At 60.4% G+C, this 27,207-nt stretch overlaps 2 protein-coding genes across 5 annotated transcripts in view; one reads left to right on the top strand and one right to left on the bottom strand.

Moving 5' to 3' along the window:
* Positions 1-20,185, top strand: part of APBA2 (amyloid beta precursor protein binding family A member 2) — a 232,895-nt gene extending 212,710 nt beyond the window's left edge. For all 4 annotated transcript variants that reach the window (XM_059915337.1, XM_059915340.1, XM_059915336.1 and 1 more), the window contains 6 exons: positions 2,451-2,636; positions 6,317-6,496; positions 7,344-7,556; positions 9,046-9,165; positions 16,110-16,250; positions 19,044-20,185. In XM_059915337.1, the coding sequence (XP_059771320.1) occupies positions 2,451-2,636; positions 6,317-6,496; positions 7,344-7,556; positions 9,046-9,165; positions 16,110-16,250; positions 19,044-19,115 (912 nt within the window). In that variant the 3' untranslated portion in view covers positions 19,116-20,185. The remainder of the gene's footprint in view (positions 1-2,450; positions 2,637-6,316; positions 6,497-7,343; positions 7,557-9,045; positions 9,166-16,109; positions 16,251-19,043) is intronic.
* A 987-nt stretch (positions 20,186-21,172) lies between these two features.
* Positions 21,173-27,207, bottom strand: part of ENTREP2 (endosomal transmembrane epsin interactor 2) — a 257,220-nt gene continuing 251,185 nt past the window's right edge. Inside the window, exons 10-11 of the mRNA XM_059915335.1 lie at positions 25,461-25,535; positions 21,173-24,390 (exon numbers count right to left, since the gene is read on the bottom strand). Coding sequence (XP_059771318.1) covers positions 24,068-24,390; positions 25,461-25,535 — 398 coding nt within the window. The 3' untranslated portion in view covers positions 21,173-24,067. The remainder of the gene's footprint in view (positions 24,391-25,460; positions 25,536-27,207) is intronic.

The following is a 27,207-nucleotide window of genomic DNA, read 5'->3' as shown; positions in this document are numbered from 1 at the left end:
GCAAAGCGAGGACGGCATCCAGGACCACCAGGACAGGGTCCTCGATGGGCAGCATCTCGCTGGAAGTCCCGGGCAGGAGGCAAGCTGGTCATGGTCCTTCTTACCGCCCCTCCAGTGGTCTTTGAAGTTCAACTTTAAGAGTCCTCCCCCTTCTCTGGTTGAACTTCACCTCTGCTCATCGGAGGTATTTAAAGAGTGTTTTCACTTCCCGTTTTCCAGTGGAAAGCCCCCGTCGCTCTGTCCCATCGGGCTCTCCTCACTGTGGCAGTTTGCGGCGTGGTCGGTGCCCGGCCTCTTGCTCTCTCATTGTTCATCTCCTCCTCCCGGCGTTCCTGTGCATCCTCGCAGCCGGGGCTCCCCACGTGGGGAGTCCTCATGCTTCACGGGAAGCAGCTCCCTCCTGGGTCTGCTCCGCACCAGCGGGGAGAGTCTGCTCCTCCCTCCGTGCCCATCCACCTCCTCTGCGGAGCCTGGTGGGGAGTGAGGGCTGGTGGCCTCATCCTGCATCTGCTTTGCAGGGAGCAGGTCTCCTGTGGGTTGGTAAGCAAAGCCCCACCATTGCTGGGGCCCTGTCCGCCTCACATGAAGAGGCCCTGGGGGAGAGAGAGAACTCGGGGTGTTCGCACACGCGGTTGGGAACTAAATCTGGTGAGATTGCTCTCTGTTCTCTTCCATGATGGAAACGTCAATGACTTTTCTTGCTGGAGTACAGCGGGTGTCTGGCTCATTGCTCGTAGCGTTCTTGACTGGGAGGTCAGGGCTGGTGGGAGAAGCAGAGGTGCCCGGCTCCCGAGGAGCCCCCATCTCACTGGGCAGACGGGACACACCTGGTTCCCTTGTGCTCAGGAGAAAGTGCTGGCCGCCCTGAATAAGACAGGCCGGGTTCCCTGTCTGCACACCCTGGAACCTCGGAACTGGCCTTGGGGAGAGGGAGGGTCATGCAGGGTTAGCTGGGGGTGGCGGGTGGATGGTGCTTCCTAAAGATGAACTAACCGAGCACTGGCCCCTGCAGGCTTTGGGGTCACCGAGAGTGAGGAGAACAAGAGCTGGGAAGGTGGGTCAGAAAGGTTCCATGAGCCGTGGCCTGGCTGTCTGGCCGAGGTGTCTGGGGTAGCCTGACCAGTCGTGGGCACCATGGATCATTTGAGAGTGTGCTCCGAGGTCGCTGAGGATGAACTGGAAGCATGGTGGTAGGAAATTGGTTTGACTATAAAATAAGAAACGTTAGCAGAGAAGCTGGGAGGCAGGAACAGATGCAGAGACTGTGGGAACTCGAGTGGCCGGTTGGGGCAGGAAGGGGACGAGGCCACGTGGCGGGCGGCCTTGTCTGGGAGGAAGCGGGCTCTGCCACTGACAGGTGCTCGGAGATGGGGAGAAGCTCATTTCTGACACCTGGGGGTTGAGTCAGGTGTTTCTGAAAGTGGCTGGAAATCAAGAGATGCCGAAGAGCCACCTTCACTGTCCCGTTTCCAGCGGCCCCTCCTGGAAGGGGGTTCTTGTGGTTATAAATCCCCCCCCACCCCCCGACCCCGAGCTGGCCAGAAAACACAGCAGCTCCAGGAAGGCAAGTGTGCAGAAGTGGCTTCTGTGAGGAAGACAGGGGCTGCATAGGTTGCAGAAATGCCCCATTTTCTTTTCTGGAAAGAGGACAAAGGCATAAAAGACCAGCTGATTAGTTTCTCAGAGCCTCTGTGTGCAGCCTTGTTAGGTAGGGGTCCCGGGAATGATGCTTGGTGGAGATTTCTGCCAGATGACAAAAGCCATGGAGAGTGATGGGCCCGCCAGGGCCCCGGGGGGATTGAAAGGCTGCGGAGACCCATCCATCAGAGTCAGGCGGGCTGCCTTGGGACCCCCTGCCCAGGCCCATGCTGCTTGGGCTCCTGGGACGAACTCATCCCTGGGAAACACTGGCTCTGGAGCCTTCCTCCTCTGCTTGGCAGGAAGTCTGGGCCAGGCGCCCGCCTTGCAGGGAGAGGTGCCTTCTCCAGAGCCACAGACGGCCTCCGACCGGGTGGGGACGGGCCTCAGCTGCTGCCCCTCCCCCACAGGACCGGGAGCCCCACCCAGCATCATGCCCCCACGAGCATCATTTTGGAAGCTGCAGGGCTAAGATGAAGGCACATCACCTTGACTGGGAATCACCGCCCTAAAATGCTCTGTTCACTGGGGCAGTGGCTCTCTACCCAGGAGGCTCTGTGCCTCAGGACAGATCTGGCCACAGCTGGAGATCTTTGTGGTCGTCACAACTTGGGACGGAGGAGATGCCACTGGCGTCTAGTGGGTGGGGGCCAGGGATGCTGCTGAACATCCTACAGTGCCCAGGACACCCTCACAGTATGGAATGGTCCAGCCCCAAACGTCAGGAGTGTCGAGGCTGAGAGCCCCCAAACTTGGGTGTTTTTTAGGGCTTGTTCCCTGTAACGCAGGCCCTCTCATGCCTCTCCCGGCAGGAGACCATGATGGACCACGCCCTTCGCACCATCTCCTACATCGCGGACATTGGGAACATCGTGGTGCTGATGGCCAGGCGCCGCATGCCGCGCTCAGCCTCCCAGGACTGCATCGAGACCACCCCCGGGGCCCAGGAGGGGAAGAAGCAGTATAAGATGATCTGCCACGTGTTTGAGTCCGAGGATGTAAGTAAATGCTCGGGCGTGATGTTCCCCTCCCGACGGCCCAGGCCCCATGGGCTCCGTGGTCCCAGGAAAGCACGTATAGGATGGGGATCCTGTGCCCCATCATGGACGCTTCCAGTGGAAGTGGTGATTTTTCTAACACTCTGAGTTTGCAGAGACCATGAACGCAGCTCTGTTTCGCTTCATGAAATACATTTTTCAGGAGCTGTTTGTAAATGGAACCGTAGTTAAATATGCCGAGGAGCTCTTCGACAAGGTCCTTTAACAAAACCTTGTTCTCCCCAAATAAAGTAGCCCTTGACTAACTTTTCTGTTGAGATGCACGCCCCACACTCCAGGGTTGCAAATGGGGAAGCGCCTCTGCTTTTGCTCATGGCCATTTCAGGCCATAAGAAGTTGGAAAATCCAGTGCACCCTTGGACAACATGGGTTTGAACTTCGAGGGCCCACTTACCCATGGACCTTTGTCAGTAGTAGATGCTACAGCGCTACACCATCCGCCTTGGTTGACTCCGCGATCATGAACCGCGGACACGGAGGAATTGCGGGTACGGAGGGCTGACTGTAAGTTAGACACAGATTTTTTTTTAGACTGTACAGAGGGTCACAGCCCCTAACCCCCATTTTGTTCACGGGTCAACTGTAATTCTGACGTTTAAAATACTGCAGACTCGCTAAGAGACCATAAGCCCTTTGACTCCTTCCTTGGATGGGATGAGAGCATCTTTCTGAGCCTGGAAGAGGGAGAAAGGGACCGGGGAAGGGAGCTGCAAGGCAGGAGGTGAGCGGGGTCTCTGGGCTGCCCCCCCACGGCAGATCTGATTCAGGATCACGCAGGAGGCAGCAGCTGAGCTGTTCTTGGGGCTGTTGCCAGAGCAGGATTTTAAAAAGTTCTCTCTCCTCCATGGATGCCTGGAAAGGGCATTCCCGGTTACCAAGGGACTTGAGGGTGTGTCAGGGACCCGGAGAAGTGGGGAAGGGTCCCAGTGTTTTCATGTTTGAATGCAGGGTGGGTGGAGGCAGTGACCTTTTTGCTGAGAAATTGAAGTCACCTACAAGTGCTTTGACGCAATGACATTTATTGGAGAGAAAATTTACATACAGACTCACTAGTGCACACACGTGTTCCTTTCACCATTATACAGATGTCTGTGGACACCTGCCTGGGAATTTTTGTGTGCCTCATGTCTCGAGGAGTCTCAGAGACCCGGCCTGGGGGGATGTGATGGGCCCTGGAGAAGGGCTGTGGTGATGGGCAGGTGAGGCAAGAAGCAGGCCAAGTGGCAGGGGGTGAACAGTCTGCTGGCTCGGGGAGCAGGAAGGGGCTCCGAGGTGCCCACCGTGCCCTGGGTGCTGCTGTGGCCTGAGTTTCTCTATTCCGTGGGAGAGAAGGCTGAGAGCAAAGGTGGGGGCGGGGCTCCAGGTGGTCCTTCAAGGCACATGGGAAGGATGGGCTGGGAGGGGCGCGAGGTGATGGAGCAGCCATCCTGAGAGTCGGACCCTGATGGTGGCCCCATCAGGGTCCGACTGCTGCTGGGGTGAGTGAAGGATCCAAGGGTCCAGTGAGAACAGAGGGGGACACCTGGAGAAAATGGAAGGTGGCCATAAGGACCCTGGTGGCCCTCTTAGAGTTTCCGTTTCCCTTCTGTAAAGTGGAGGGCAGTGCAGGTGAGCCAAAGAAGTGAAAGGGCTGGGGGGGCAGGGCCTCCCCCGCTATTCACCCACCTGCAGGAGGCCCCCTCTGAGTGCCAGCCTCCAATGCCAGCCCCTCGGGGAGGCCCCCGTGACGCTCCCCACCTTTCTGGGCTCACAGCCTTGGCTGTGACCTGGGGGCAGGGGCGATCCCTCAGGACTGGCCCCAGCTCAGGTGGCAGGGATGCCAGGACTCAGGGCAGACGGGGAATGGGAGGCTGCAGCCAGCCGCTGGTGGGAAGACGCCCAGGTTCCCAGACTGCGTCCCATGGAGCCTGGGCGTGGACCTCCTTGTCCTCCCAGGGGCTCCCCCAGGTGATGGGCCCCGACTGGGCAGAGCTCAAAGGGGAGGCTCAGGGCAGTGGGCAGTGGGTGGGGAGAACGAAGCTATGCTCTCACACCCCCTTCCCAGCAAGGGGACCCCAGTCAGAGGAAGATGGACCCAGAGGCCTGGGGGCAGCTGGTGTCAGCAAACCTGAGACTCCAGGTCTCAGGGCACATCAAGGCCGCCGGGTGGCCCTCAGTCCTCCACCCTCCATCCTGGGACCAGCCTCCTCCTGGAGGCCCCGATGGATCCTCAGCTTGGCCTGAGCCTCGGGCCAGGTGCCCTCCAGGACCTGCCACCACGGGGCTGCCTCCACCAGCTCCATACACGTCTGGGCCAGTGGTGCCACCTGGTGGCCCCAGGGCTCCATGCCTGTGGCTGGTTCTCCCTCTGAGCAGAGCCGCCAAACTGCCAGGACGCTGCTCCTGGGGGCGGGCAGGGCTTGGTCCTGCCTAGTGGACCCGGGCTTCCCTCCTGCAGACCGTTCGGGGCCCAATTTGGGAGGGCCATCCGGTCTAGAATCGAAGGGCTCCAAGCTCTCCCTCTGTTATCCAGCCCAGCCCACTTTTTTCACAAAGGCTTATTCATTTGCAGCCTGAGAATCATGCAGCGTGTAGAGCAAGAATGGGATTCAGGCCAAACCCCTCAATTCCACGTTTTCAGGCCCTGTTGACCCGAGGTTTGCTGAGGGGTCCCACTGCTCTCTCCCGGCTGCCCGGCTGCCAGGGTGCTTGACGTGGCCCAGGAGCTGGGTCTTTAGCCGTCACCTCCCATGGTCCTTTATCTGCACACCAGCAGGTGGCATGTAAGCTTTGGCAGTGACTGTTCCGAGTCCGGGCCTCTGCATTATCAGATTCAATCCGGTCCATAGAAGTGGTCCTGTTGAAGTAGAAAGAAGTGATTTGCTCCATGATTTGCCCTGTGCTGGTGTCCCCAAGGTCACATGCTTCTCGTTGGCCTCAGCCTGACACGTCCACACGCCCCACGAGGGTAGCTGGGCACACATCCTGCCCGCACCACGCCCCCCCGTGGCTGGACTGGGTCCTCTTGCTCCAGAGAAGTAAACACTGGGTGGGTGACTGACAGTCTCTGTGATGCTCCCCAGAGGATGCACCCCCCAGTCTGTGTTTGGAATAGGATGGGTGGGGGACTGCCCTGGCGGTCCAGTGGTTAGGGGGCCACGCTTCCACTGCATGGGGCATGGAACTAAGATCCCGCATGGGCCAAATAAATATATTTATTTAATAAAAATTAATTTAATTTTAAGTAAGTTAATTTAAATTTCATTAAATTAATTTAATAAAAATTAATAAATATTTAAATAAATAAAACACATTTGTTAAAAAAAAGAAAGATGGGTGGAAAGAAAATATAGTACAGTCGCCAGTGAAAGCAACGAAACTATGATCATTAGCAAATAATTCATAATTTCCCCAGACGTTATTGGAAACTGTGCTTTGTCTTAGGATGTCTGGGATGTAAGGGAGCTCGGGTGGGGGCAGGCAGGGCACCAGCAGCAGAAGGGCTCCCCCGACAGAGACCCGGGCCACGGTCTCTCTGTGGCTCCTCGGAGCCCAGGCAGGGGCCCCCGTGCAGGCTGTGCCGTGGCCCCCGCTCGGGGCCCGTGCGCCTGCCCGTCTCCATTGGGCGCCCCTCCCCACAGGCTCAGCTCATTGCCCAGTCCATCGGCCAGGCCTTCAGCGTGGCCTACCAGGAGTTCCTGCGGGCCAACGGCATCAACCCCGAGGACCTGAGCCAGAAGGAGTACAGCGACATCATCAACACCCAGGAGATGTACAACGACGACCTCATTCACTTCTCCAACTCGGAGAACTGCAAGGAGGTGGGTGCCCGGGGCGGGGGGCACAGCTGGCGGGCCGGGCGGGGTCGAGCCTTCCTGGTGTGGGGCCCCTGCCTTCTCAGCGAGCACTTGCGTGGGAAACGCGGTGCTGTTGTAGGGAAGAAGCTGCTGACGGTCAGTCTTAAAAGGACCTTGAAAATGTGCCTTTTAATGCCGCTATTGGATGGGGGCTCAGCCCCCCGAGGTGTTTCTGGAAAGCGTGCAGGAGGCGTCCTGAAAATGGGGAACTTGGGGTTCTGCCCAGGGTGCTGGGAAGCCGCCCATAGTGAAGCCTTGGCAGGTTCCGGTGGGTTTGCTCAGGGGTCCTAGAAAGTTCTCCTGAGAAGAGGAGCAAATCCCTGGGGGTGGCCTGTACCCTAACTGCTTGGGAATGAGGGGATGATCCTGGCTTGTTGCTGAATGAATGAATGACAGGCAGCTTTCTGTGAGTGACCCGTGAGGCAGAGAGAAAATTGAAGGACTTTTCCAGACAAGAGCGGGGGCCGGGCTGGGTGTGCGTCTGGACTCTGAGAACGCGTCCCTCTAGCCTCCGTGGGTCTGGGAGGGTGGGGGACGGGAGCCGGGACACTGGAGCCGAGCTTGGGGCTAGAGGAGGGGGTCCGTGCTCCTGGTTCCCAGGATGGTTGGGTAGGTCCCAGGAGGGCTTGGGAGCCAGAGCTGGACGGGGCCAGGGAGCCAGCAGGCTGGCCGAGAGGAGGTGGCCTCGGTTCTGAGGGCAGGGCAGGCACCTGGCCCGGCTCGGGCTGGTCCTTCCGGGGTGCTGGGCAGAGGCCCAGCCCCCAGCCCCCATCTCAGGTGGGCCTCTCTTACCCTACCCATTTCCTTGCAGCTGCAGCTGGAGAAGCACAAGGGTGAGATCCTGGGTGTGGTGGTGGTGGAGTCGGGCTGGGGCTCCATCCTGCCCACCGTGATCCTGGCCAACATGATGAACGGCGGTCCGGCTGCCCGCTCGGGGAAGCTGAGCATCGGCGACCAGATCATGTCCATTAACGGCACCAGCCTGGTGGGGCTGCCGCTCGCCACCTGCCAGGGCATCATCAAGGTGGGCGCGGGGCCCCACCTCGCTATATCCTCGCCGCTTTGTAATCCCCCCTGACCCACCAGAATGCGGAGCCCAGAGAGACCCACCCAGTGACTTTGAACCCAAGACTGTACCACGGCCCTGACATCAGAGAGGGACCTGGGCTGCCCCAGGTGAGGGCCGAGGACCTGTAGATGTCGGGTGACCAGCTTGTCTTAGTTTGCCTGGGACTTTTCGCTGACAGTCTCACCTGCTGGGCAAACAGGGAGGTTGGTTCCCCTGCCCGGATCTGAGCTGGGAGGCTGCTCTCACCGTCTGACCCGTTAGCCTGCAGGTTCGGGAGGTGCAGACCCTCCCTAGAGAGGGTCACGCTGAGGGGACACAAACAGGTGGCCCCTGCTTGTCTGTGAGAGCCCCCCGGGCTGAAGCGTTGGGCAGCCATCCAAGGGGACCTCAGCACGGCGGTGCCTTTGCTCTGTTCAAGGGTCCAGACAGTGGCTCAGCCTACGGGGGGCCATCTGTCCCGTGGCTCATTCCCTCCAGCCCTGCTGTGGTCTCGGGGCTGGAGGATGGGCCTCTGTTCTCCCTTGTCACTCAGAGATGAAGGTCCTGTGAGCGGGCTCCTGAACCTGGGGACCCAGTGGGTACCGTGTAGCTAGACAGACAGACAGACACAGAAGAAGCCTTCATCAGAGGTGCCAGAGGCTTGGCCAGCCGGGACCCTTGCTCTGAGGGCTGCAGCTCCTGGGGCAGTTTCTAACCTGGGCTCTGATGGGGCCGTGTGTGTGTGTGTGTGTGTGTGTGTGTGTGTGTGTGTGTGTGTGTTGTGCGCGCGTGCATGTGCATATGGACACGTGCACAGAGGAGGAGCTCCCTGCTGCTGCAGCCACGTTCAGGCTGGGCCCCTTCACCTCCCCCCACCCAATCCCAGGACCATGGCCGCGGCATCCACTGTCCTCTGGGGCCTGAGGTCTCCCTTGGCCTGTCTCGGCACAGACACCAGAGCCTCCTGCTGACAGATTTCCGCTCTGCCGGCCACACCCTGTCCTTGCCCCACCCCCAGCATAAGAGTCCATCACTGGAGGATGCTTTGTTTTGAGGAAGGTGCCCCCACCATCTTCCCAAACAGGAAGTCCTCCTGCACTCAGCATGGCCGGGGCCCCTCCTGGGCACCACCAAGGGTGACCTGGTGCCGGCCTCTTAGTTGTGCACAGGGGCGCTCGGAGCCTGGCCTTGCCCCCAGGGCAGCTTTTTTTTTGGCCAGGTCAAAGGGCACACCAGAGCACAGGGGTCACGGCACGCACTGCCACCTGGGATTCCCGGCACCCCTGCATCCGGTCAGGGTGATGCCTGCATCCACGCACAGAGGGACACCGGGGCTGAGAGGGGTCTGCCTGGCTCGGTCCCCCAGCTCCGGGGGCTCTGCCCTGCCACTGGCTCACCCAGGCCCCTGAGGTTGTCCTCCCCGCGGCATCTGAGACCCACTGGGCCTCCCATTCCTGCTCTGCAGGGTCTGAAGAACCAGACACAGGTGAAGCTCAACATCGTCAGCTGCCCGCCGGTCACCACCGTCCTCATCAAGCGGCCGGACCTCAAGTACCAGCTGGGCTTCAGCGTGCAGAACGGCATCGTGAGTCCGCTCGGCCCTTGGCAGCCTCCACCGTGCACGTGGAGGGCCTGGTGCAGGGAGCTGGTGGGCAGCTCTCCGTCCCTCCAGAACCGCTCCTGTCTGATGGGGCAGGTCCCAGCCAGTGGGCACGGCTGCCAGCAGCCAGGCCAGGCAGGGCGGGCGGGCCAGCGTGTGGTCATGGCATGGGTCCCTCCAGCCCCACCCTCGGCACCCTCGTCCCAGTGGTGGCTGTTCTCTGCAGACCCCTGCTCTGGAGTGGAGAGAGGAGCCCTCCCACCCCTGCAGTTGGGACCCGCAGCCGATGGCAGTGTCAGAGTCACTGTGTGCAAGACACCCACCCACTCATTCATTTGTTCATTCATTCATTCACTCATTCACTCACCCATTCAGAGTCGTGTGTGAGGTTCCTGAGCTGTGTCAGGCGGGGCCCCAGCCACTGAGGAGGCAGGAGGGCCTCCAGGAGGAGGTGATGCTGGGCTTGAATGAGTGCTGGTCTGGCCAAAAATCTGTGCCTGTAGCTCAGGCCGGAGTTCTTCCCTCCAGAGTTCCCACCTCCTCTTCAACCTGCGTGAGCTCTGTTTCCTGGGTCGTTTCTCCTGCAAAGGTCCCAGTGGGCAGGGATGTGGCCACAGATGGAGGACAGAAGAGGGAAGGCCGGTTTCTTAACTAAGAACTGGCTTAAGATTGCTTAAGCCAGCCCAGAGTGCTAAAAAGCCAAGGAAGAGATTGTGCAGTGGATGGGGGTGGTGTCAGGTTGAGGGGGAAGACGCGTGTGTCCCTCCACGGTCACAGAGGGGGCACATCGGGAGAACGTTCTAGAAACAGGACTACAAATGAGACAGAATTTCCCCCGTCCCTACCTGGTGCAGGAGTGTGGAGAGTTTACACGGGGCCGGGGAGAGTCACAGGACATCTCTGTCCCCTCTGGGTTAGGGCGCACTTGCTGCTGTAACAGATGTTCCCCGGATCTCAGCAGACTGAGAGCTGATCTGTCGTTCAGGTCACAGTCCAGCGTGGGAGGGGGCTTCGCGCCACAGGGTCGCTCAGGGGCCCAGGCTCACCCTCCCCCAGGGGGCTCTTTGACCAGCAGCTGCGGGGAGACGGGGGCGTAGATGTGGCTCTTGCCATTTCTGTCTACATCCATCTGGCCAGACAGGGCTCAGTCACATGCCCCACAAACACAGGGCTGGCCGGGAAGGTGGTCCAGCTGGTGCCCAAGATGAAGAAGGAAAGGGTGTGGGTGCATCTGAAGCTGACGTTGGCCGTACCTTCCCAGCTGTGTGACACTGGGCAAGTCACTGAAGCTTTCTGGGCAGATTGAGAAAATCCATGAAGTACACCGAGACCTCCAAGGAGGGCCCACTGGGCCCAAACTCTGCAGAGAAGAAAGGCCCCTTGGCACCATACCCAAGCACAGGGGCCCGGCCAGGCTGTCTGCACCCCCTCAGAATTTCTTTCCGGGACATGGCATCTGCCCCGGGAGTTGGCCAGTTGGTGGTCCAGCTGGCACCACCCTGCCCGGCTGCTCTGCACACACATGTGCCCGGGGCCGTGCAGGAGGTTGTCCAGGGTCCCTGCCTGCAGCTGCTATGAGCACCGTGTGGATGGGCCTGGACACCAGGCCCGGGGAGCAGCTGGGCGGGCCTTAGACCTGCCCCTGACACCCTGAGCCACCATGCAGGGCCTGCCTGGGTGCTGCCCGCAGGACCTCCCTCCCTGGGGTGGGGGCAGGTGGGTGGTAGGGAGGACTGTCAGTGACCGGCAGCCCCTGAGATGGGCCCTGCTTGTGTGACCCTGAGGGCTGCCCCTGCCCTGCTGGTCAGCCTTGTGGGGCCCAGGCTCTCCCTCCTGCATGGCCCCGGGGAGCTCGCCATCCAGGTGGGCCTGCTTCATGGTCTTTGTAAGGTGCAGCCTCTGTTCCATTGCAAGCCTTGCAAGGGGACGGCGTGATGCATCAGGGCCGGCTTTCTCCTCAAGGCCAGGCTCCTGGGGGGTGGCCAAGGGCTTTGCCTGTTCTTGGGGCCTGATGCGCCCCACCCTCCAGCCCGACAGCAAAATCCTTCCCCTGCAAATACTTCCCTCCAGCCTGTTCATTTTAATCCTCACTACAGCCCAAGAAGGAGCATGGGGACTGGTCAGGAAGCTGGGGCACAGAGAGGTTTAGTAACTTGCCCTGGGTCACACAGCTGGGGAGGCCGTGGGGACCGAGGTGGGGAAGGGGGAGGAGGAGACACAGGGAAGGGGGGCTCTACCTAGAGTTTTGTGGGGGCTGAATTCAAGCGAGCGGGAGAGGAAGGGGAGGCAGTGGAGAGGACAGGTGTGGGGTGGCCTGAGTGTGACCTGGCCCTGAGCTTTCCCTCTCAGAGATGGGGGAGGGGAGGCTGGCGGGGGTGCACCCCTGGGGAGGTACAGGAGGGGTCTCTGCGGCAGGGGTGTGCGGGGATGTTCCCAGGTTGGTATGAGTGGCCGGGAGGCTGAGGCCAGGGGGGCTTCCCAGAAGGTTTGAGGGTGTGGGGTTCAGGGTCACAGCAGATCTGGGGTCTGGAACTGGGGAAGTATTACCCCCTGATTCTGAAGGCAGCATTGCCAGGCTGCCCTTCCCGCGTCACAGGTGTGCACACAGGGGTCCTGGTGCCGCCCACTGCTCGGTGCCTCTGCTGCTGGTCCAGGGTCCGAGTCCCACGGTGCGTGCGCTTGGGGCCAGCTGTGGACGAGGAGCCGCGTGGCCCCCAGCGCCACCCGCCCACCATCTGGCATCCTGCCTCTGTGAATGGGGGTGCGCGTGCTAGGGGCCAGGAGGCAGGGGCCGTGGTGGCTCCCGGGGGCTTCCTCGCCCTGAGAGCACCCGGGAGGCCGTGGCTGGAGAGCAGGTGGCGGAATGCCAGGCCGGAGGTGGTGTTTGTCAGCCCCAATGCAGACCTGCTGCCGTTTTCTGCCTGATGCCTCCAGAAACGTTGCCTGTGGCAGGTGCCTGCTTAAATGTCTAGGGTGAGCAGTTAGGTGAAGTATGTCCCAGCGCTGGGGCGTCAGGTACATCTGGGTGCTGTCAGGTGAGAGGTGAGGCGAGGGGCCCTCTGCATGGCTGTCAGTGTGCGCACACCGGTGCGTGTGTGTGCATGCGTGTGTGTGTGCACGCGCACTCGGGTGCGTGTGTTTGGGGGCTGCCAGCCTGAGCACTGGCCCCGAGGATCTCAGTGTAGCTTGTCTTTTCTTTAAAACAAGAGGCCCTGTGGCTGAGAAGCTGGATTACCTTGTGAAATCTGCCCCTCTCTCCCCCTTTTCTTTTGGCCCCGACTCTCTCCTAGAACATCTGCTTTTCCTGTTTTTGTTTGCTTTTTTTAATTGTGGTAAAATACAACTAATGTGAAATTTACCATCTCAACCATTTTCCAGCGTGCAGTTCAGCAGCGTTAAGCACGTTGACATTGTTGTAGAACCAATCCCGAGAACTGTTTCCATCAACAAATCTGAAAGTCTGTTCCCGTGAACACTGACTCCCCACCTCCCACTCCCCCAGCTCCTGGTGACCAGCGTGCTACTTCCTGTCCTGTGAAGTTGAATATGACATACTTAGGTACTTATGTCATTGAATATGACGTACTTAGGTACTTATGTCATTGAATATGACATACTTAGGTACTTATGTCATTGAATATGACATACTTAGGTACCTTATGTGAGTAGAATCATACGGTTTTTGTCCATCTGTGACTGGCCTGTTTCACTCAGCAAAATGTCCTCAAGGTTCATCCACGTCGTAGCATGTGTAGCAGGATTTCCTTCCTTTTTAAGGCTGAATCGTGTTCCATTGTGTGGAAACGCCCCATTTTGGTTGTCCGTTCCTCCACTGACGGATACTTGGGTTGCTTCTACCTCTTGGTTACTGTGAACCGAGCTGCCGTGAACATGGGCGTGCAGGACTTCTGGTTCTCCAGTCTGTCTAGTTCCGTTGCTGCAAGACTTGTAGGCCTGCTGGGGCGTCTGTCTGGGGTGTCAGTCCATCTGTCTGTCAGTTCTAGGAACCGGGAAAGGCCACCATCCGGCCAGCTCTTCCTGCAAACCTGGGGCTTCCCTCTAGAGCCCGTGTCTGTGCATGGGTCTGGTTAGGGAGGGCATCCCCTGTCCCCACGCACAGATGAGGACGCAGGAACAGGGAGCTGAAGGGACCTGCCCCAGGCTCCCCGCTGGGCAGTGGCGGGGCAGGCGTTGGCCTGCACGGCTGTCGTGGGGAGCTTGCCCTCTGCCCGTATCAGATGCTGGAGTGCGCGGCCGGGGTCAGTGGGCGAGCGCACCTGTGGACCTGAGCCATCTGTGAGCTGGCAGGGGCTGTCCTGTTTGCGTCTAGGGTCCCGGGTGTCAATAACCAAGCCACAGAGGTGCCTACAAGGCCCGGTCGTGGCCAGCCAGCCGCCTTTCCTCCACTGGGCCGAGCCCACGGATCACGTGCGCCCCGCAGATAAGTTCCCCGCGTCCCTGGAAAAGTCTGCTGACCCCTGAGTTAGTCCTGCACAAGCGCTTTTCCCATTTTCAGCTTCATTACGCCCGAAGTACAAGGCATTCGTTTGCAGACAGGCCCCAACTGAGCCAGTTAACGCTCCTTCTAAATGGACCCCTCCTCTCTGTTCCCACAACACCATGGGAGAAATCAGGACGTCCCCAGCTGGGAGACACCAGCGTTCCTCCTGAGAGGTGCACCCTGAGAAATTAGAGCAGCCCAAGGCCCTGGGTTCTGGGGGCACGCCTCGTTTTGGAAGGCCTGCCGCCCGCACACGTGTGTACGTGCATGTGTGTTTGTGTGTGCCTGTGTGCAGGCATGTGCCCACATGGCCCTCTCCTCAGCACTTTCTGCTCCCCTCCTGCCCCCTCTGCCAGCCTGGCCCCCCAGGTTCCAGCCGAGGTCCCCTGCCGGGGTCTGAGTCCATTGTCCTGGCAACCCCCTCTTAAGGTGCAAAGCTATTTTCTCCTTCTCCCTGTCCCCTTCCCGTCTTTACCTTCTGTCCCCAAATCTCCACCACGAGGGGAGACGCTACCACTAGGGACTTAGGGAAACAGCGCCTGCTACGGGGTGTCCCAGCTCCCATCAGGAGCACCTGGACCCTGCCTGACACCTGCCAGGTCATCCTGAAGCCTGGATGTTCGAAGAGCCAGTTACACTGGGCACAAAATGCCCTTAAATCATCTGGGTGGGGGGCGGGGGGAATAAAAGTTAGTACTGACAGGTAAGCAGAGCCTTCACAGCACAGGATGGGTGCTCCCCTTACTGGAAAATGGGTGGTGGGGTCAGCCCGCTTCTCTTTCTCCACCCTGAGTCCAGTCTGGCCCAGGTGCCTGGGGTCCAGGACCCTGGCCCACTCTGCTGTAGGAGTGGCCTTGGGCTGTGACATCAGCCTGCATCTGTGTCTCCTTCTAGAAGAGATGGGTCCTGAGGGCTGGGAGGGACCTCGAGGGCTTCAGGCACCGCACTGGGATTTGCACACACACACACACACACACACACACACACAAAGAGGATCTGGAAAGACCACAAAACAGATGACGTGGGAGTCCTGCAGGGGTGCCAGGGCCAGCCTGGGGTCAGTGGCCTTTCAGCCTATCTCAGCCTTCAAAAGTTGCCAGGCCAGTGCCGAGGGAGAGCACGGGCAGGTGGGGTGGAGGGGTCCTGTCTGGGGGTGGAGAGTCAGCCCCTAGCCAGTGGAGCAGCCTGGCCAGGGCTGGGAGGGGAAGGGGCTATGACCCAGGTAGGGGCCCCAGGCGGGGGCGGCGTTCAGCACAGGGCGTGGAGGAGGCCTTGCAGCGTTGAGCCTCGCGGTGGGAAGGGAAGAACACCAGGTCTGGGGGAGCGCTGGCCGTCCTGCCTGCACCTGCGCCTCCTGCGGGCAGGCCGACCCTTGACCTTGTAGGATGCTGACCAGAATCATACGAGGACCCCTCGAAGGCCTTAAAAAGCTCCTGGTGGCATTTTTGGGTTGAGGAAACCGTACAGACCAAGGCCTCCGTGGGTACAATGAGGCTGTCAGGTGATGCGGGGTGTCCCCCGGGCACTCGGGGGACAGGGTCCCACCAGCCTGGGCCTCTCCTCCCACCAGACTCTGGGCTCGGCCTTCCTCATCCTCCAACACGTCTGGTACAGGGCAGCCTTCAGGCAGGACGGCTGGGGTACTGCTGCAAGGGGCCCAGGGTAGAGGTGCCTGGCGGGGGTGGACAGGGGAGACCTCCAGTGCGGGTGTGGTGGTTCTCGGGCAGCCTCGGCCCCAGGTACGCTGCCGTCTGCCCTCGGCTGGAGGTGGATGAGAGGCCTGGCGCCCTGCCTGCCCCCTCCCGCCCCAGCCTCTCTCGCTGCAGTGCTTTCATCCCACCCCCCTCCCATGGCTCCCACCAGGTCCCCGGGACCCCCCGGGTGCAGCTGCCCCCCCCGCTCCGCTCTCCATGGGCCCTGGGGCTGCTCGCCCTCCCTGCTGTCTGCATGGACCCCACCTTCTGACACCCAATCTTTCGTGGATCTCACACACATGGGGGCTGCATCATCTCTTTCCGTTTGTCGGCTGGTGAAATCACCACCTCCCTGTGACGGGGGGAGCAGTGACCGGCTTCACTGGAAAGAGGAGCAGAGTGGCTGCTGGCGGATCTGCCAGGATGGGCTTTACCTGCACACCTCCCGGCCTCCACACCCCTGACCCAGGAACAGAGGCCCCGGGTGGCTGGGGGGGGGGCAGATTCCAACCAGCGAGGGCGGGTGGGGGGGACGGGTCTCCCATTTTCAAACACATTCCAAACCGTAACCTCCCAGTTGGTGAGTCAGCAGACAGCATGTAGGAGCGTCTGCCCTGGGGCTTCATCCTGTGTGTGATTGATTCTCCTCCCCGTCTTTGGGGGCTGGAGGCGACCGGCGAGCCTGGCGGGGACCCTGTGCTGAACCGACCACCCCCCACCCCCCTGTCGCTTAGATCTGCAGCCTCATGCGCGGGGGGATCGCGGAGCGGGGCGGCGTCCGCGTGGGCCACCGCATCATCGAGATCAACGGGCAGAGCGTGGTGGCCACGGCCCACGAGAAGATCGTCCAGGCGCTGTCCAACTCGGTGGGAGAGGTGAGAGGTCACTGCCCGAAGCCAGAACCAGGCTCTCGGAGCCCAGATGTTTCCATGGCCGACATCTAATCCCCGAGGGCGTGTATAAGGTGCTGGGGAAGCACCCCAGAGCAAAGCCTCCCTTCTTGGGAGAGCCTGTCCCTGTGGGGACTTGGGCACGTCTGCTGGCTGGCGTGCTCCCGCCTGGACCTCCGTGAGCCTCTTCCAGGGGCTGCGTCAGCTGAGCACGGCTGTGTCTCCCACGGGGGAGCCTGCTGCAGGCGGGGTCTGGCATCCCCTCCTCACCCCGGGTAGCTGTGGCTGATGGGATGGGGGTGGGCATGCGCAGGCCGGCCCTGCTGTGCTCCCCTCTCCCACTCTGCAGGCTGTACCCCGCCTCCTTTTCTGCTTCTTTCTGGCATCAGTGCGATGCCATGCCAGCGTGAGGGTGGACGGGGTACAGAGCGGGGAGCTCAGGAGGGAGCAGGGTACCTCAGCGGGGGACGTAAGATGCTGGGAGTGGGGCTACCAGCCCAGTGCTGGGAAGGAGGGCTCCCTGGTGCGGGGGTGGGTGTGTGTAGGTGTGTGGGAAGCGGGGAGTCAAGGTGAATGCGTGAGTATCTCCCTGGGTGAAGCCTGGGTGAGAGCAGCGCAGAAGGGGCAGACAGCGCTGAGAGGCGGGTGACATGGGACGGCTGTGAAGGCAGTTGCCGGGCGGGGAGTTTAGGTTTGATTCTGAGGGTGGTGGGGACCCAGGGGCTGTGTGGGGAGAGGGCACGGCTTCCTCTTTGGAGGCTGGTTGGGGGGAGTAGGATGCTGTTCCCTGAGGGGCCTTCGGATCATGTCCGGTCAGGACACCTCTCCTGGGGCCACGTTGACCCACTCAGTATTTTGTGAAAGTCCCGAGGCGGGGGGAGGAAGCCTGTTTCCCTGCATGGGTGGTGGCAGACAGCGGCTCTCAGGAAGGAGGGGGCCAGGTAGGCGCCATTAGCCTTCTCTTACAAATGGCTTCAAAGAAAGGAAAATCCAATTGTCCTAAGTAGATGCCTCGAGACAGCCGCCCCGCTGGGGCCATCAGCCGGGCGGGGGAGCTGGGCTGGGAGCGGGAGAAATGCGTCCGACTGTCTGGACCTGAGGTGAATGGGTACCAGTCAGGCTGGACCTCAGGCCCGGGGTGTGGGAAGCCGTTCAGCCTGGGCGGACCTCGCGCTGGACTGGCTGGTCCTGGGAGATGAGCTTGTCTGCCTGTGTTTCCCATCATCCCTGAGCACGTTTGGAAAATGAGTCACCCGTCAACTAGACCTGGTGTTTTGCTGGGCCTTGGGGGTGGGTTTCAGATTGAGGAATTAGAATTAATCTTCTGATGGGAAAAGCCATCGCAGGCTGATGAAGGAGCAAACATCTAAGTGGATCAGACAGATCCTGGTGTTGGGGGCCAGCGGGGGAGCCTGGGTGACAAGAAAACGCTTCGGCCAGACTGGCCATCTGGGTTGGTCAGATAAGGCCTGAGAGCGGCTTGCCCGAGGAAGGGCAGGCCCGGGGGGTTGGCTGCGCGCCCCTGGGGGTTGGCTGCACCTGCGGCCGCCTCTCCCTGGGCGCTGGAGGTCTGCCAGCCCACCCCCGAGAGCCGTGGTCGCCCACAGGGGCCTGAGCACGGCCGGGTCCCGGGCTAGCCTGCGGAACAGAGTGCTTAAAGGAAGCAGAAGCAGAGCCTGGGGCCCAGGCGGGATTTAGGGTATGTGCCCCCCACGGTCGGCCTCTCCGGGCAGCCGTCTCTGTGCCTTGCTGGCGTACCCAGCCTCTGTGGCGCCAGGGACTGAGGTCAGGCCCCAAAGGCTCATTTGCTAACTGACCCCCAGGGGCTGGGGGGCTCCAGGCCTCCGCCTGCAGCACACACACTTTGTGTGTGAGCCTCTGGGTCTCATGCCGAGGCAAAGCTGGCCCCTTGCAGTTTCCAAGGAGGCCTGGGCGCCCCAGCCTGCCTTCAGCTCAGTGCACAGTCAAAAGTCCAACTTTTCATGCACCTGGTGTCAGCTTGAGCTGAAGGGAAAACCAGCCCTTGACCGCGTGTAAAACCCTCTAAAGACCTGGACGGGGCGCCCAGGTCACAGTCTGCGCAGTCAGGGTATGCTTTCTAAGCCGCCATCAGGGGTGATGACCACGGTGTCGACTTAAAAAAATGCACAACATGAGAGTTGTGAGTTGTTTTATTTGGGGCAAAATGAGGACTGTAGCCCGGGAGACAGCATTTCATATAGCTCTGGGAAACTGCTCCAAAGAGGCAGGGGGGAAGGTCAGTATACATGTGATTTTGGTGAAGGGGGAGTACATGCAATGGAGCACATATTTTTTGCAGAAGGTTCTGCTAGTCTCATGAAGGTTACTGCTAGTCATGAGGAGCAGACATCACCAGGAAGGATTTCAGTGTTTTTCTAGATATGAGGAGACACGAGAATTGGGCTCAAAAAATCGGCTCCTGAAAATATCTATCTGAAGACCTGTTCTCCCAGTTTTTCCCAGAGCACAGAGGGCCTCATTCCTGATCTCCACCCTGAATTCCTTTCAGGGGGTGTTGAAGGTCAGCAGCTGCAGCGGCACCTGCTTTAATCCTTGTAGAGGTAGATGGCAAGTGCCCATGACAAGTGCCAATTTGTTGTTGACAGCGTGCAGGTCATTCTTCCTCCCCTCTGGACGCTGGTACTTTACACAGGACACGCTCAGGGGACTTGGGCATCGCTGGCCTCGCATGGAGGGGACGGGGGTGGGGAGGTGGAGGCAGGGAGGGCTGGGTCAGCCCCTCTCTCTCATTGGCAGATCCATATGAAGACCATGCCTGCTGCCATGTTCAGGCTCCTCACAGGCCAGGAGACCCCGTTGTACATCTAGGCTGCCCGCCTGCACCCCAAGGAGTGGGAGCCGGACCCAGGACCCGACCCCTGAACCCACAGCCCACCCGAGGACACTGGCTCCTCTGAAGGGCATGCCCTCACCACCCACTTTTTTTTTTTTTTTTTTTTTGGACAAAAAGGGGTCTTTATCCAAGGAGAGTCACAGGAACCAGTCTTTGTAGAACAGTCACGTATTTTGCCACATTCTGAATTTTCTCATTGCGACGGACAAGGGTTTGTCTGTACATCCGTGTGGTGTGGAGCCGTGGAGGGCGAACGTGGGTGCCCCCGGATGCGGCTGTGCAGGGAGCCCCTCGAGGACAGCGCGCTCCAGGGGGCAGCAGCGGTGTGCCCCGCCCTCGGCTGGGGCTCGGGTTCCTGCGGGGAGGGCGCCCGGCTGCCCCGATGGCTGAGTGTGGACAGCCAGCTCTCAGGATGGGACTGGTCACTGAAGTTGGGGGACACGTGGTTGTATTTCCCGAGAAAGGAGACATCCCTGAGTTACATAAATGGTGATATCCACAACGTCAAAACTCCATGCCTATTTCGACAACATCACCATTTTGACTTTTATTTGACAACAAACTGCTCTTCAGACGTTAGGATTTTCCGACGACCCGTGACCACGTCCGCCTGTCCTCTGGCCCCTGGACGCCCCTGGCAGCTTCCCACACAGGCCGGCGGCCTCATTACAATTTCTGTCTACACACACGCATCCACACGTGAGCTCCCCCCTCGGAAACCAGACCCTCCCCGGACACCTGGAGCCTGCTGTCCCCGGGGGCCCGCGCGTCCGGGTGCCGTCGCCGTGAGCAGTGTTCCAGTGCGTGTAGGTCAAGTGCAGCATAGTCTAGATCCGCCCCGCAGAGCTCAGCGTTCACGATGTCATTTTGTCCGGAAGTCTCTCTCTTTGGCCCAGGCCTTGAAGAATACACTGTGACTTAAGAAGCCTTACCATGCAGTAACTAAGCTCTAGGACCACTGGATGAGGATGACCTGTGTGTTGCATGCAGCTGACCTTGGGAAGACTCGCTAATACCACTAATAAACCTGAGGTCATGATGGAAAGCTGTCCGTGTGGCTGGTTTGTTGACGGAGAAGTGGCTGACCAGCTTTGCTCTAACTCCGCCCCTCACAGCCCGGCTCCGAGTGGGGGCCTCCCCACCAGGTCTGAGGGCTCCAGGCACCATCCCTGCAGGAGACAAGCTCCCGACTAATGGATAAGGGAGAGTGGGAGGCTCAGGCTTCTCCTGGTTCAGATGGGAATCATCTCTGGGAGAGGTGTGTGCGCGTATAGTGCAGAAAGCCGGCCCACCTATAGCCTGGCTCCTTCCCTGGGGCCGCCCTGCAGACCGTGTCGCCTGATTGCAGGACTTGGCAGTGCTCCCATCACTGACTGCGTTCTGTGGTCACCGTCCTGGTCCCGGTGTCCCCTGGCATGGGGAGGTGGGGTGAGCATGGGCTCTGGTCAGAAGCCCTGGGCAGTGTTCCAGCATGTTATCAAGGGACATTGGGCAAGCCGGGCCCCTTCTCTGGCCGGGATCTTAGTTCCATGCTGTGAGCCACTAGGCAGGGATGGCCCACACCCTGGGGTGAGAGCTGGAGGGAAGGGGCCTCGGCTCAGGGGGGCCCAGGGGTATGGCCCTGCAGCGCCCAGAACGAGGCAGGTGAATGGGCTCCGGAGAGGAAACCTATGGCTAGCAGATGACGGGGGCAGGTGTCCCGTCATGTGATACACATTTAAAAAAAAAAAAAAGAAGCTTTAAGCCAGGGGCCTGCATTCCTCCCAGAAGCTGGGGACATGTTCCACAGAGGGACAGCTGTGGGCCGGGTGCCTGCCTGCTCCCCTCACACCCCCAGGGTCTGTCTCCAGAAGCATGTTAGGAAACACAGTCGGGTGCCAGGGGTGGGTCACGCTCCGTGGTCGGTCGCCCGGCCTGAGCCCTCGCTCGGCACCTGGTCACCAGCAGTACACACGGCTCTCGGCATCTGTCTGTCCCGATCAGACCTCAGAGACACAGAGGCCAGAAATAGTTTTTATTAAAACACTGATCATTATGAAAACACCTTGAGGTACATTAAATAAATACAACCTGCCAGTTGTACAAACAGGCTTAAAAACAATTTCCTATAAATTCTGCCTTAATAGCAGCATCTGTGGATCAATACAGCTGTGGGGGAGAAAACATCCATTCGAAATAAGCTTTCTTTTACGTGGTTTGTTACACGCATTTAATTTGTATCATTGTCATCAGCTGAAGGAGCCCTTAAGTCCTTGTGAAGGATAAGCGCCCCCGTTTGCCATAGAGTAGGGGTCCGGAGCTCCTCCATCCCAGCATCCTTGTGGTCCCTGGGTGGGGGTCTAATGGCAGTGCCAGACAGGCACTGGCCCTGTGCTGGCCCTCTTTTTGGTGGGGGAGGTCCAGGAGAGCGCAGGCCCCGGGCCCTGTGCTGGGGGCATCCTGGGCCTCGGCTTCCAGCGCAGCCCATGGGGACCTGCCTGCTGATGTGTTAACGAGAGCGGGGAGACCAGGGCCGAGCAGACGAGGGCGCACCAGTGATGGGGGGGGACACTGCCTTTCCCCTTGGCCATGAGCCGACACAGCCTGGGGCTCAGGGCGCTCGATGCCGGGGCCGCTGGTTCCCAGGTGCCGCTGAGCAGAGTGGGGTTGAAGGTACCCAGGCTGCGGAGTCAGACCCCAGCCCGTTGCCAGGCACCTCTCTCTTCCCAGGACCTTTCCTGGGAGCCGGGAGCCTGGGCCCTGCAGGAGCCGACGTGGCCCTCAGAAGGTGCCAGCCCAGCGCTGTAGAACTGGGTACAGTGTACTCACCCGCAAGATAGAGATGCTGTGAGAACAAGCACAGAACTGAGCATGAGAACGTGTGTGAGGGCCGAGCACTTGAGAACGGCCGGCCGGTGGGCTTTGGGCCAGAGCACCGACCTGCACCCAGGTGGAGGCACAGGCTGTGGCAGGTGCCCGGAGGCAGGAGACATGGCCCCCTGCAGGGAGGGGAAGCAAAGGACACAGAGCACCAGGCCAGGCCTCCTGGAGGTCACCCATCCCGCTGCAGAGTAACAATTCTGAAGCCCGTGAGGTGGGGGGCGGACGCAAGGGCTGGCCTTACTCTAGAGGCAGTCTGTCTGAGACCTGCAGGCTCGGCCCAGGGCCCTGCCGTGTGAGCCCCCAAACCTGACGTGAGCCCCCCACCCAGGTGAGACCCCTGCAGCTTGCTAAGCTCTGGCTGCCACCCCAGAGACGCCTTGATGCAGAGGCCAGGGCGCTGGGGCCGTTCACGCTTTGCTGGGAGGCTTAGGGGAGGCCCCTTGGAAAAACCATCAATTTACTTTACCTGCAGAGAGATTTACTTTTGGGGACTTCAAAAGCCCTCAGTTGACAAAAATTAGAGTAGAGATTTCCCGTTTTATAGTCTGGATAAAGTGCTCACAAATTCTCCTCTGCGATGTCTCAAGCGGAAAAGTTCTGGCTATCATCACAAGGCCTGATTTATATATTGGTCCAGCTCTCACCTCTGGATGGCAGTGACCAATGATAACATTAGGGAAGCAAAGCGTTGGCAGCTGACTGGCACCGCGGGCTACCTACCTTGGTGTCGAGGGGCTCCTCGGGGTGTCTGGGCTGGAAACACCCCTGCGAGCCCCGTCCCTGCTCCCTCCACACACCCCAGCACACTGGATACGGGGGGCGGGGCACAGCCCTGGGCTGCTGGACACCCGGCAGCCTCCCAGCCCGCCCCCGGCACTCCCTGTGTTGGGCCGTGGGCTCTTGGTTGAGAACTGTGGTCTCCGGCTGCCTTGTCCCACGCAGGAGCCGCCAGCCACAGTCCAGGATGGCACAGGTATCCCCGTGGCTGCGGAAAGTCCTTGAGGACAGCGCTGCTCCAGGACCCTGGCTGGGAAGCAGCTGCTGCTGAGGTCGCCAGAACAGGGCGGCCCGGGGGGGCCAAGAAGGTCCAGGGCGCCCAAGCTGCTGTGGCCGAGAAGGCTTCTGCGCACCCAGCTCGAGGTGGGGTGGTTCACGGAAAGAAGCGGTCGACAGCTGGCATCTTCCAAAGCAGATGTGGCTGCTGCCACCCGTCTGGGGAAGGGGCTGCTCTGGGTCATCAGAGACCCCTTGAGGCCAGTCTGGGCGACGGAGAACCCCGGGGGCTCGCCATGGGGGCTTATTGTTACGGGGCAAATAACCACTCAAAGTGCTCCGTGCTGGGCCGGTTAAAGAGATTGCCAGAGAGGAAGCTGGGAAAATGCCCTGGGGCTGGGAGAGGCAGGGAGGGGTTGCCTGGGAAACAAGGTGCGTGTGTGGAGGGGGGAGGGGGGGTTCCTCAAAGCCCCTTGCCACAGGGTGGCCGGGCCCCCCTGGGGAGTCCCTCATTGTATGTTTGTTCACAGGGCGGCCCTGTCGCCCTGCGGGCATAAGGCTGGACCCCGGCTGCCATCTGGGCTAGAATGACTTATTTTCTTTAAAATCAGCCTCTGAGAAAGGGTTGATCATTGATTCAAACCGCAAGGGGAAATGGGCTCGTTGCCTGATGACTCCTCTACCCCTTTAAACACTAAACTAAATCGGGGGGTGGGGCCTGGGGTGCGGGAGAATCCTGCTCTTCCATGGCGCCGACTGTGAAGATGCTTCAGTTTCCTTAGCTGCACGCGTGTCCCCTGCCACTGGATCGCTGTCACGTGGCTAGTTCAAGGTGCCACCTGCCTGACAACAGGGAAGAATTCACGATGGACACGAGAGAGCCATCCACTGTATCACGGGGACGGGCAGGAAGCGTCAGCCCCCAGAAAACAGCCGATGGGTCCCCCTGGAGGAGGGAACGGCCTCCGCCGCTTGAGCCCCCCGGGCAGCAGCCTCTCCCCACAGGCCCGGCGTCCCCGGCAGGGACTCTGGCGCCAGGCCTGCCCATGTCCACATCCAGACGGAGGCGCCTTCACAGCGGGTCCAGGACACGGGCGCTGAGGACGGCCTCCTCCACGTGGCACTCCTCGGAGGGGATGGCCGAGCGGGCGGAGCCCACCACGTGCCTCACCTCCACGGGAAGGGAGCAGCTCGAGTGTTCCAAGAACTTAGCCACCAAAACCCTGGCGTCCGCGTAGGCCTTGCTGTCCACTAAGGAGTGCAGCCGCTCTTTGGAGACTGTCTGTAAGGCCTCTGGCTTTAACCGCTGGTCCGTTTTCCAGGCATCTGGTTCCCTGGGGGGTGAAAGCTGGGGCCGACAGGCACAGGCAACCATGACAGAGTGAGACAAGGAAGCTGAAAACCAAGGGAAAACGCACAATCTGAAAACACCCGACACAAAACAGAAGGCAGCCGTCCACTAACTTCTCTGAAAAGCAAACACAGCGATGCTTGGGACAAGCTTTCCGCTGGGATTTCTGTGTTCCCCACCTGGCCCTCGCTTCGCATGTCCCCTGGCATGGCCTGGCCCCTCGCAGCCCTGAGTTCAGCCTGCAGTAACCTAGAGGGGCCGCAGCCTCCTGGAGCCGAGGGCTGGAGATGGGAGGGCGAGATTCGAAGCCGGCCAGTGAGAGAAGGGCAGGGCGGGGCAGGGGTCTCCATTCTGTGTGCCTCTCTGCTGGAATTCCCGAGCTCGCAGGGGGGCTGCCCCTTCTCAGCCTTCCCCAGCTCAGTGACCTTCGCCCTTGTGGGTTGGGTGGCATTTGGAGACACGTCTGCCTTACGAGCAGACCTGGGGGTGGCAGAGGGGCAATGAGAGCCCCCTCCCCACGTCAAGGGCAGAGACAACAGCCACCTCTCACGAGGCAGCAGAGTCGCCCGAAGCCCAGGGCCTTGTGCCCAATGCTCCCCAGGCCAAGGGCAGGGAAATGGCACCAGCTCCCAGCGGGCCTCGGCCGCTCCAGATGACCCTCCAGAGAAAGCAGCTCCGGGCGGTCAGCTGTGACCAACTCGCCAAGGACCAGATTAAGACCTGGTTTGCTCAATCTACATTTCAAGTCACACAAGGAAACACGTTCTGGGTGGTCTGGGGTATTTCTGGTGGCAGCGAGCACACCTGGCAATTAAGCATGTGAAACTGTGTAAGATTCACACGGGGGCCCGTCTCCCCTCCAAAGAGAATCTCATAAATACAGTGACACAAGCAGCTGTGTGGTGTTAAATCAGCTGTAGCCTCTAATACATCTGCCAAGAGAGCAGGGGACGGAGGGCAGGCCCATCTTCCAAAGCCCAGAGATTTGGGACATCGTGTACCTGGGTGACCCTGGGAGGGGGCTGTGTTTAGACACAAGGCAGCCAAGGACCTCTGGTCACCCCTGCCCCCCACACTGTGGTTATCAAAGGGTTTCAGAAAAAGAGCATCTCACCGGTTCCCCGTGCAGCCCGGGACAGTCCGGCTTCAAGATCTTGGCTGCAGGATGGGGGGTGTGAAGAGACATTGCCTTAACCAGAAAGAGAATTCAGTTAACACACAGCCGGGGAAAAGGAATTCCCGATAACACCGTAGCAGCCCTCCTGAGGATAAGAAATGGATTTCAGATGCAAGAGCAGCAGAGGAAAACTCCTGAATTTAAGCCAGCCGGCGCCCAGGTGGCTCCCACCCGGGGCAGGTGGCGTCCCCAGGGCCCGTCACTTCCTCAGCGTGGCCCGGGCACAGGGTAGCAGGCCGGTGCCACCGACAAACCCAGTGTCCCTCATCCCAATCCCCATCTGCATCTGGGGGTCCGGGCCCCCGGGAGGCACGTGCACAACAGTAACTGTCACGCAGCCGAGAGGAGGCTGAGGCGACAGGGCGGTGAGGCGGATGCAGGGGTGACGACTTGTAATCAAGCCACCGCTGCTCTGCAGGTCCATCCCTAACCTGTCAGGGTTTGCGGAGCATGAACTTCACTGGGTGCGGGGGGGGGTGCAGTCATCAGGGAGCCCCGTTCCGGGAGTGTTGGCCCTAACAGGGCGAGAGACAACTGAATCAGGAGTACACCAGCCGAGGGGCATCTCCAGGAGAAGGTTCTGGCAGAGGCGTCTCGGAGTGAGTTGGCAGGTGGGTGCAGCAGGGCAGGGAGAGGGATGCTGACCGAAGAGCTGCAGAAGCAAAGCCCAGCATTCCCAGCAGGGCACCTCCGGGCAGCTGCCTGTGAGTGTTGCCGGCTCCACAGGGATGCGGTTCTGGGGCGGGACGGGATCTAGTCTACTTGGGGTCCAGCTGGACAAGACCACCGACCAGTCCAGGCACCACTGGCCTCCTCCAGGTTCCTTCACTTGTGCTATATGGACAAGTCCCCACGGCGATGGCATTGTGGCCAAGGGCTCACCAGCCTTTACTGGCACAGACCCCGCCATCCTCCCGCTCAAAAATAGCAACCCGGGAGGAGATGGGGGTCCTCCTACTTCAGGACGTACAAGACCCCTTGGGGGGCTGGTTGAAGTGCAGATTCCTGGGCTGCCGGGCGCAGGACTCTGGTGCCAGGTCCCCCGGCCTGGGAGGGCACGGGCCATGCTGACTTCATGTGGGCGACTCTGACGCAGCTCTGGGCCACACGCTGAGCCGCGGCCCAGGGCGCCCGCGAAGTCCTGTCGAGAACACACCCGTGTCTGCCCCGGGCGGCATCGGCTGGCGGACACCCACGTCCGCAGCGCTGTCACTGAGATGCAGCCACACCTCGCGTGGCGCTGGGTCCCACCAGACCGCTCAGCAGACACCGGCACGTCCCACAAGTGTGTTACCCAGGCTGGTCCTGGGGGCAGAGCCACCCCGGCTGACAGACAGATACAGACTGTGGGCCCTACCCGACCCTAGGACCTTCTCGTGCCCCAGAGCTGGTGTGCAGCCCACAGGCTAACGTCGGGGCTGGCGGACCCTCCTGGAAGGCTGTCATCACCCCAAACCTTTCCTCCTCCCTCCCGCCTTCCTGGCCAGAGCAGCAAGCCTGGTGGGAGCACAGCAGGGGCCCCAGACTGTCCGCCCCCCTTATAGGCTCTGGACATCGAGACCACATTCCCCGCGTGGCCCTGAGGCAGGGCCCAGGGCTGGACTCCACTCCCGGGGGGCACCGAGGCTTGCAGTGTCTGGGCAGAGCCAGGCACGCCCTGGGGACACAGGGAGCTGGGCCAGCT

The sequence above is a fragment of the Balaenoptera ricei genome, chromosome 2 (assembly GCF_028023285.1).
Source record: "Balaenoptera ricei isolate mBalRic1 chromosome 2, mBalRic1.hap2, whole genome shotgun sequence".
Taxonomy (NCBI): Eukaryota; Metazoa; Chordata; class Mammalia; order Artiodactyla; family Balaenopteridae; genus Balaenoptera; species Balaenoptera ricei.
This window is presented reverse-complemented; position numbering and strand designations above follow the sequence as displayed.